The following is a 10,684-nucleotide window of genomic DNA, read 5'->3' on the forward strand; positions in this document are numbered from 1 at the left end:
ATAATCTTACATTTTAGTTTGTATCATAAAAATATCATATTGAAGTCAATTTCAGCTCATAGTTTATAAACTACATATTGAGACAGTAAGTTGAAACAGAAAAGAAAATAAGAAGAAAGGTTTGCAACACGCATGACTTAGAAATCAAAGAAAAAAGCTGAAGGTTAATCTCAACAAAATTCTATTCCTGAAGTCAGATTCAAACTGTTCTATTCTGGAACTCTAAGGGCTGCTCAGTTGAAATTGTGAAGGTCATGCTGACCATTACTCAGGTAAAAGGTTTTCAACAAATACTTGTATATGTTGTTACTTGAGTCCTACTAAAATATTATTTCCCTTTGGAGCCATTATCAGAAATAAAAGTCAATTCAAAGTAATGAGATAAATATGAATGCACATGGGTACTTTATCGGGCAAACTAAAAACCTGTAATACCGAGGAAGTAACTTCATCAAAAGGGAGAATCAGGGCAATCTGGTTAGTAAAGCAGAAAAGGACTAAATAGAACGAAGAGAGGAAGACAAAACAGCACATGATTACCTCCCACCAAGTCCTTCAATTCGTTCCCTTTCCTTGGGAAGTTCTGGCTTATGGTCCTGTGTTACTTCCACAGCTCTGACGAAATCATCCTTCGGGTCATCCTGAATTCCAAGAACCACACCTGAGTCACCCACGTGAGCTACATACATCTTCATACCCCGTATGATGACCACACTGGCTGTTGTCCCTGATGTGCTGGGAAGACCAGTCATAGTCTTTGGCCATTCTGCTGTAATAAGAAATAAAATATTTTACTCTTCCAGGCATAAACATTAATATGTGTTTTATTCTGATACATTTAATGTATCATATGCTGAATTAGCATGTTAAAATTTTAATTGGCATTGGAAATTTTTTTTTAATATTTTGAAAGCTATTAAAGGATTTGGGTTAATCCTTTCATCAATACAGGGTGGGGCAAAAGTAGGTGTACAGTCATGAATATGCAAAACAGAGTTTATTCTTATATTATTATTGAATAATTTTCCATACAAACAACTGTAAACCTACTTTTGCCCCACCCTGTATATCCAAGGAACAATGCTAACATATCCCTAACAAGACCTTTATGGAAAACTTTTAAACCAATGAACCAACAAAACAGAACAGTGAGCAGAGAAACAGACCCATGAATATTTAGAAACTTACAAAAAATGGGACAAGATAGAAAAGAAAACTTTGAGTCCCTGATGTCAAACACAAAAAATCTTTAGTACTTGACCTTCTTAATTCTTGACCAATGGACTGTGGTTGTGTTCTGTAGCCCCAGAATTATCTGAGCCATTCCTTCAGTAGTTATTCAATGTGGGTATCTCTTCCTTTGGTGTACAGCTACTTGTAGAATGGCCACATATCACTTAGAAGGTTAATAACTAAACTTGTATCCAAAAAAGAAAAAGCAAACCTGAAGAAACAGGTCTCAAATATCAGAAGCCTGGATACCTCCACAAATCTAGGTAGCAGTTTCATCAGGGCCCTGATGCTGGATGCATACCAGATAGCCAAGCCTGTATTTCTTTCAGTAAAGAGAATAAATCAGAAACAGCAGCTGCATTTGGAATCACCATTTGATTATAATCCACTGTCATTTCCCAAGGGCTATCAGACTTTTACAATGGTCAACTACAGAATGCAATATATAGGATCACTGTCCCTGATTTCATGTTTCAATGGTGACATCAATCTTCTCAATTCTTTGAGAGATGTGATAATGCTTTTAACTTACTATTTTGGAGATTATCTTTGGTGGGGTGCTTCAAAGTCTTGCACTTGGACTTTTCTACCATAATAGGCTTCCTAACCTGTCGATTAAGACCTATGAAGGGAAGCTATTAGTTATGGTGGTGATTTGGCAACTAAACAACCTGTTGGGGAAGTGAGGGATTTCATTGGGTTTGAAGTGGGTTGGATTCAAAATCCTATTTAGTACCTGACCTTCTTAACTCTTTACCAATGGACTATGGTTGTGTTCTGTTGCCCCAGAATTACCTGAGCCATTCCTTCAGCAGTTATTCAGTGTGGGTATCTCTTTCTTTGGTGTACAGCTACATGTGAAATGGTCACATATCACTTAGAAGGTTAATAATTAAACTTGTATGGTTTTTTGGGGTTTTGTTTTTTGTTTTTTGAATCAAATATATTCTTTTAGCCAAATAATTCAGCTTTTGAGATTTTTTTTCCCTTAGGAAATAATCCAAATGAAGGAAAAGCTATGTTGCTTTTATTTTGCTTTCCTGAAGGCTTTTACATCTTCGTACTACTGTGGCATTAGAATTCTGTAAGAACTCAGCACAGTGATTAGGAGTATGATATATTGGCTGGGTTTGAATCCCAGCATCTCCACTTATTACCTGTGCGCTCTTGGGTGAAACCTCTTTGTGCCATAGTATCCTCATCTCTAAAATGGAGTTAATGATAATACCTACCTCCTGAGAGTTAAATGACTGTATATATTAATTGGTACATGGTAAGTACACAAGTATGCCAAGTTTTAAATTTATCAGAGAACATTCTACAATGTTATGTTATAAAATTTTGTTATAAAATGTATTAGTCATTGTTCTAACGATTCATGCATATTTTCTTGTTTAACCTACTTTCCTTAAGTTGGAGTTCATATACTATCTGATACTGTCTTTTTAATGTTCCTAGATTTGTCATTTTTTAAAAATTAAAAGACTCGAATGTAAAGTGGAAAACAAGAAAGACTAATTAAGGAAGGCAAATTTTAAAAATGTCAATTCCTTAATGTATAAATAGTATACACTGCAGTTTCAATCAGAACCTCAACAAGGTTTGTTTTTTTAATTTTGCAAGATGCTTCTAAAGTTTATCTGGAAAAATACTTAATAATGAAAAAAAAGAATTGGGGGATACTTAAAATCCCTATTTAAGTACCATAAATAGATGAGTAGGATGAGTCTAGAAATAGAGCTGAGACAAAATGTAGCATATGATAAAAGGTGACATTTCAAATGAATAGGGAACACATTCAGTATTTTTAGATCATTGCAGCATATCTCTTTGTACATATTAGTGCCTTTGACCAAAAATGTGATTTGAATGTTAATATTGTGTCTTTAAATATCCTTTTATTTTTAGCTTTTTTTATCTTTTTCATTTTGTTTTAGGTGCTTTTTGCAAACAGTCGAAGTACTTGCATACTGCAGGTACTTGTTTTCTAAATGTGCTTAACCCTTCTTTCTGGGAGTTCACCTCATTTACCTTTATTGTGATAACAGATTTTTTTAAAATATGTTTTTTATTTTATTTATTTATTTTTAAATATGTCTTTATGGATTTCAGAGAGAGGAAGGGAGAGGAAAAGAGAGATTGAAACATCCATGATGAGAGAGTGTCATTGTTTGGCTGCCTCCTGCACGGCCCCTACTGGGGGTTGAGCCTGAAACCCAGGCATGTGCCCTGACTGGGAATCAAACCTTGACCTCCTGGTTCATAGGTCAACACTCAACCACTGAGACATGCTAGCTGGGCATAAGAGACTTTTTATTTTAGATTCTTAGCTGCAGAATCTGTTCTAGCTTGTTTTTAAAAAAAAAAAAAAAAAAGATTTAGCAAAAGCTATAGTTAACCCACAAAATAATTGAAAAGGGCTAAAGAAACATACAGTATATACTAGGCTGAGCTTCTAGAAATGATGCCTATAACCAAACTACAGAACTGGATGGGCTAGGGAGCCTATCTGCTGTGATCTATGCCTGCAAAACTGATGCCTTATTTGTTTCCTTTTAACTTAAAAAAACTGTGAAACATAACATAGCATACATATCGAAAAGGCCATAAAACATAAATGTGCACTTTACTGAATAATTATAAAATGAACACCACCTGGTTAAGAAAGACATAATATTGCCTATACTCCAGAAACCCCTGAATGTCCTTTCTGATCTCATATTTCTACCTTCAATAAATCAACAAACAACAAATGCTGGTGAGAAGGTAGAGAAAAGGGAACCCTCCCTTGTCCACTGTTGGTGGGAATGCAGACTGATGTAGCCACTATGAAAAACATGGAGATTTCTCAAAAAATTAAAATGAAACTGCCTTATGACCTAGCGATTCCACTTATGGGTGTGGGTGTGGGTGTGGGGGGGTGTGTGTGTGTATACACATATAAATATATATCCAGAAGAAACTCAAAACGGTAATTTGAGAAAATATATGCACCCCCATGTTCACTGCAGCATTATTTACAATAGCCAAGATATGGAAGCAACCCAAGTGCCCATCAATAGACAAGTGGATTAAAAAGTTGAGGTACATGTATACAATGGAATACTACTAGGCCATAAAACAGAATGAAATTTTAGTTTGCAACAGACAGCATGGACAAACCTATAAGGTATTATGCCCAGTGAAGTAAGTCAGCCATAGAAAGACAAATACCATATGATTTCACTTATATGTGGAATCTAAAGAACAAAATAAATGAACAAACAAAATTGAAACAGAGACAAAGAAAACAGACTGAGGGTTGCCAGAGGGGAGGTAGATTGGGGAACTGGGTGACAAAGGTGAAGGGATTAAGAAGTACAAATTGGTAATTACAAAATAGTTATGGGGATGTAAAGCACAGCATAGGGAATATATATAGTTAATAATACTGTAATAACTAGGTATGGTACCAGGTTGTGGGGAAAACCACTTTATAAAGAATATGACTGTGTAACCTCTATGGTGCATACCTGAAACTAATACAAAATAATATTGAATATGAACTGTAACTGAAAACTAAAAGAAAAATACTTCTCTAATGAAATCAGCGATATTAACAATTGTGACATTTTGCTATTGTATAATAAAATGCATGAATATTTAGAAGATCTGCATAATTCAGTAACCCAATATTTTCCAAATGACTAATACATCATGTCATAAAATCATACCTGGGTAAAAAATTTATTTTCAATCTTGCAAGAGAAACCAATGGATTTTAATGTAAAAATGACAAAAAGCTCATTCATAAGGTTTCAGATTCCACTTTGACTAACTTTAAGAAACTAGTAAACAATACCCACAATTATCTAAAAAGATTAATAAACTATTCCTCTTTTCCCTACTACATATATGTGTGAGGCTTCCTTTTCTTCATATGCTTCAACCAGACAAGACAGAAGCAGATATGAGAATATTTATTTCAACATTTATTTTGGGGGGGTGATTATTCTTTTAAAAATATATTAACGTAAGTTTATTTTTTAGAGTAATAATTTTTTTAATTTCTCAGTTTAAATCTCACATATAGTAGTAAATACAACAGATGTAGCCCACATAAAGGCTTTTTGTGGTTCTCAATCATTAAAGAGTACAAAGAGTTCTGAGAGCAAAAGTTTGAGAACCACTGCTATAACCCATTGAGTACTACAAAATTAGAAATAAAGGATGGATGTTTAATTCCAAAAGAAACAGAACTCTTCACAGAAAACATACTGACTTAGAGACTTAGGAGTATATTTTTCAGTTACCTTTTTTGGAAAGAGGGAGGGAATTCAAGAAAATGGAATATTTCACTGTATCCTGGGATAAAAAGCAAGTAGATTGTGATAAAAATGTGTACAACAGATAAAACTGAATAGGGAGTCTGAAGTTGGACTGGGAAGGGCTTGGCCTACAGATTATAAATATAGTTAGTTTGTTCTACAGAAAATAAGGACCCATCCATGAATTTGGGACTGAAGTACCATTTTTTTAAAAACCTGAATCTCCTGTGTCAAGACTTCCATTTACTCAGCATATTCTTTTTTTATTCAAGTTTTAAGGATGGAGTACAAAGTTTAGCTGTGGAATGAGGCAAACTTTAACATCTGACAGGTACATAAGGCTCTCAAAGCTTGATTCAAAAGGTAAATGTACATCAAAAAACATACACATTCACATTTGTCATGATCCCTGTTTTATTAAAAAATTCTCAAGTAACTGGGTTTATACTTTATCCTTTCAGTTAAAAACATATGGCAAATTCATGTTGCTTCAAATCTACTGCTATATAAACAGGACTCAAAATAGTTTTGTGTCTAATCTTCCTCTATCTTGTCTTGCTGTCCACTCCTAGTTGCACTGCAGACAGCATAATGACATATTTCTGGAATATACTGCAGTGCTTTCAGCACTGCTCTGCCTGCACAAAAACAAAACAAATCCATAATAGGGGCCTCTGGGATTGGATGGGAAACGCCTCCAATAGGCAGACTGGTTGTTCTATGAGTCAATCAAATTATTCTTGGCAGAAAGCCAGGTAAATAGAACACGGACTGAAAAAAGCTAGTCTACAATTCTATGGCAATACCTTTCTTAAAATACTCTGTGTTTGACCAATCTTTACACCCTTCTCTGTGTCTCTATCCCTCTGCTAAAAAGAAAGTAAATTATGCTACCATAAACCAGAGGATTTTTTAAATGACATAAGTATTTTCTCTAAAAGAGATTCATGCCAGCCACAGCGGCGTGGCTCAAAGGTTGAGCACTGACCTATAATCCAGGAGATAGAGGTTCGATTCCCGGTCAGGGCACATGCCGGGGGTTGCAGGATCCATCCCCATCAGGGGGCTTGCTGGAGGCAGCCGATCAATGACTCTCATCATTGATGTTTCTATCTCTCTCTCTCTGAAATCAATAAAGACATGTTTTTTAAAAAAGAAAAGATTCATGCCACCATTCACAGCAATGGAAAAGCAACTATAACTCTGTATGATATAATTCGTTGGCTACAGAGACACTGGCTGCTTTAGAAAACATTTAAAGCTTAGGTAAAACTACAACTAGACCGAATTTTTAGCTATTAAGGTCTCTATTTCCTTTTAGCATACCAGTAAATTCCCCTTACCTCTTGCTACTTTGACAGGCTGTTACAATTTACAAGTACTTTTAAAAGTAGGAACTGCTGAGAACTATCTGACAGCATACAGCTAAGGCCAACTACCCCGAAAACGGGTACTGTACTTTCTAAAAGCCTGGCAGAATTTAATGTGGGGACAGTTTAAGATGTAACGATGCATTTGGCGCTTTTGTTTTTCATAAGCAGTCCAAGCATAAAGATCCTAAAAACATTGTACAGTCAACAAAACCGAATTCCTTTCAAGACTTGAAGCCGCTGGATGATTACATTTTAGCCTTCCTAAAATAGCCAACAGTTTACTCCAACTATGGGCGACCTGGGGTCAATCTGGAGAACTGACACCACGATAGGAGGCAACCGATAGGGACAAGTCCTTCATGAGCAAAAGGATGACAGGTCCTAAAGGAAGACTAATTTTTGCCATCTCCCGCACAGACCAGACCACAACCTGTCTTCAGTTCATCTTTTGGGCAAAATCTGGCGCCAGGCTTCAAACACATTTTCGCCGGCTGCCACCAAAGTGAAGCCGCGGAGGGACAGGCCGGCTTCCCATTGATCCCTGGAGGGTGGAAAGAAGGCGAGGAGTGGTTGCAGGGAGGCAGGAATCCTTTCCCAACGCCACTATTTGCCTGGACCTCCACCCCGGAAAGTGCTGTTAGACCAAGAGTCTTCATTTCCAGCGATGTGCACTTTGATGGGGTTCGGGGCCCACGCGGTGTTGGCGCTATACAAGCCCCCCAACTGCCTGAAAAAGAAGCGGGCGCCAAACAAGCCAGGGAACTTACCCAGTTTCTTCCACATGGCGAGGTGACAGGCGAGGAAGCCCTTGCGGATGGCAGCGCAAACCTTCGCGGGCTCGGATGAGGTAAATCCCTTTTGCTTCTTGATGAAACCCCATAAATGCTCCCGGGCAAACTGTGCCGCCTCCCGCCCGCCGTGCCCGTCACACACGGCAAAAAATGCCACAGAGGAGCGGCGGCGGCAGCAGCGGCCGGGAGCCGGCGAGGCCCCGGCGTCCGGGGCAGGGTCGCGAGCCTCTCGGGCTGCCACCGCTGGGCCTTTCCTCGAGACTTCGCCGCCGGGAAGAGCCGGCGGTGACGGCTGCGAAGGCGACGGCTGAGAGAGCGACCGCCGAGGTGAGGGTTTTTCTTCAGCAGTCGGCTCGGGCTCCACCACGATTTGAGTAACGTCCTCCATGTACTTCCTCCCGCCCTGGTCGGAGAAGACGCTCACTCCCAGCGAGTACAGCCCCGCCATGGCCGGCTGGCCGGGATCCCGCCGGTCCCACGCAGCCCGCCGAATCCGGCGGCGGGAGACACTCTCCGCGGTCGCCGGCCAACTATTGTTTATCTTCGACGCCGCCGAAAGGGGGAGGGGGCGGTCCCGGCGCGGGAGGCGGGGGGGCGCGCGCTGTCGGGACTTGTCCGCGAGCGCTGGGCCGGAGCGCTAGGGCAAGAGGAGCGGAGCAGCTGCGCCTGCGCGATACGCTTCCTCCGCCTACCCGCGCCCACCGCACAAATCAGACGTTCTCCTGGGCGGTCGTCACTCGGCTTTCAGGGCCCGACCAATCAGGGCTCGAGTTGGAGCGAACCCGGCCTCCGCCCCCAACCCTTGCTCCTCCCGTCAACGGTCGCTCTCGGTACTCGGCGCCGGCGCCAGGCCCGCTCGCGAGCCGGTTCGCTCTCGTGGGCGTTCTCGCCGTCCGAGTTATCGGCGCGGGCCGAGCACCTATCAGGGAACTTGCTCTGTCACCTTCTGCTCTGTCCCCGGGGTCGTCACGCAGCCTACTGGCCTCGGCGTTCCGCTGCTCGCCTTGCGGGGAAAGCGCTGTAGGCTCGGGCCTCCCACGAATCTAGGGGAAACCTTCCATTCCTTTTAAGTGAAATGGCGGGAAATCTCGCTTCGGTCGTTTGCGAACAGGCTGGAAAAAGCGTTTCACTGTAACCTTGGCTGGGGTGGGTCAGTCGCTCGGGCGTCCTCCCAGGCGCCAGGAAACTGCCGGCTCCATTCCGGTCAAGGGCACGTTGCCACGGTGGTGGCCTCGGCGGGGCGCGTGCGGGAGGCAGCCCTCTCCCTCTCCTTTTCTCTCTCTGAAATCAATAGACATATTTAAAAAAATAAAAAAGAAAAGAAAAAGAGTACCGTGGCCGGTTTGGCTCAGTGGTTAGAGCGTTGGCCGTCTGACTGACGGGTCCCTGGTTGGATTCTGGCCAAGGACACGGACCTCGGTTGCGGGCTCGGAGGGGGCGCGTGCGGGAGGCAACCAATGGATCACATCGACGTCTCTCTCTGCCTTGCACTCTGAAAAAAGCAATGGGAAAACGGTATCCTCAGGTGAGGATTAAAAACAACAAAAATGTGTGTGCCTCTTGAACTCGATTTGGGTGAGGTGTATCCAGCTGGGAGTGGAGGGAGGCAACGTGCTGTGGAGAAAACGGTATTTCCACCGTCAGCGGCTCGGTCCTGTTTCACATAACTAGGGATGTAGGAGACTTAAAAGGGTTTTATTTTCATTATTCACAGATCTTTTCAGCTGCTATTAAACGGACTACTTTTTCTAACAAGCCCCGCGTACAGCATTTGACTCCTTTGGCAGCATCACTTCACGTTATCACTCAGTCGCTTACAAAACCCGCCAAGCGCTCCAGCTCTAACGGTCGTTTCCTCGCCGTCGCCCAGCAGGTTACGATCGAAGCGCTAAAACCGCTGCACGGATTTCCACAGAATTAAACTAAGCCTCAGAGTGGGCAGGGTCGCATGTGCCCCGCAGCAGGCGTGCCTGTGGTGAGTCCGTTTTAAAGTTCACTTTTTCAGCTTATGGCCACGTCGCCGTCAGCTCCCCTGGGGGCACTTCACTGCTCAGCCTCGGAGATTTTCAAATGGAATGATACAGAAATGGGAATGGGAAGGATGTTTATACCAACAATTCACACAAGACATGGAAAAAGGAAAAAGCCAATAAAAATAAAATATAAATAAATATAAATACCAATAAAAACATAAATAAGCAGCGGGCGGGTGTGGCTGAGCTGGTGGAGAGCCGCCCGCTAGACTGGGGCGGGGCCCGTGCCGGGTGCTCACCCCCAGGAGGGGCGGGCGGGAGGCGGCCAGTGGGTGTTTCTCATTGATGTTTCTCTCCCCCTCTCCCTCTCTAAAAAATCAATAAAAACAGCGCTGGCTTCTGCAGCACATAGACTAAAATTGGAACATACAGAGAAGATTAGCATGGCCCCTGGGCAAGGATGACACCCAAAGTCGTGAAGCTTTCCATATATTTTTAAAATCAATAAAAACATATATATATATATATATATATATATATATGCAAAATCAGCTCAAAATGTAGAAAATCTGAATAGATCACATAAATAAAAAATGTACTCAAGGATATCTCCTACACCAAAATGAACTAGACCAGATGGTTCCCGAGTGTTAACATATTTGGAAAAGCGAGAGAGTGAGGTGTCAATCAAAGAACTTACATGCGTATATGCATAACCTATGGACACAATAGTGTGGAGAAGAGGAGGGGGAATGGATGCCGGGTGGAGGGGATCAATAAGTAGAAAAAAGGGAGTATCTGTAATACTTTTAATAATAAAGATAAATTGTTAAAAAGAAAGAAAGGGATATGTGGAACGGTATGCCTCTTCCCCAGCACAGCATAACCACGTTATAACTAGACAAAGTGCTCAATTGGGTGCCCTGGCTAATTAACGGTGCCCCCCCCCTTTAAAAAGAGAGAACAAAAAAGAAAACTTGGAAAAAATCCCAGCTTGTTTTGAAATA

The 10,684-nt window shown here is 41.5% G+C and overlaps 1 protein-coding gene across 1 annotated transcript in view; it reads right to left on the minus strand.

Moving 5' to 3' along the window:
• Positions 1–8,352, minus strand: part of PPM1D (protein phosphatase, Mg2+/Mn2+ dependent 1D) — a 31,397-nt gene extending 23,045 nt beyond the window's left edge. The window contains exons 1-2 of the mRNA XM_081162738.1: positions 7,681–8,352; positions 541–769 (exon numbers count right to left, since the gene is read on the minus strand). Of these exons, the coding sequence (XP_081018864.1) occupies positions 541–769; positions 7,681–8,152 (701 nt within the window). The 5' untranslated portion in view covers positions 8,153–8,352. The remainder of the gene's footprint in view (positions 1–540; positions 770–7,680) is intronic.
• Between the last annotated feature and the right edge of the window lie 2,332 nt (positions 8,353–10,684).

This window comes from Miniopterus schreibersii, assembly GCF_964146895.1.
Source record: "Miniopterus schreibersii genome assembly, chromosome: 16".
NCBI lineage: Eukaryota > Metazoa > Chordata > Mammalia > Chiroptera > Miniopteridae > Miniopterus > Miniopterus schreibersii.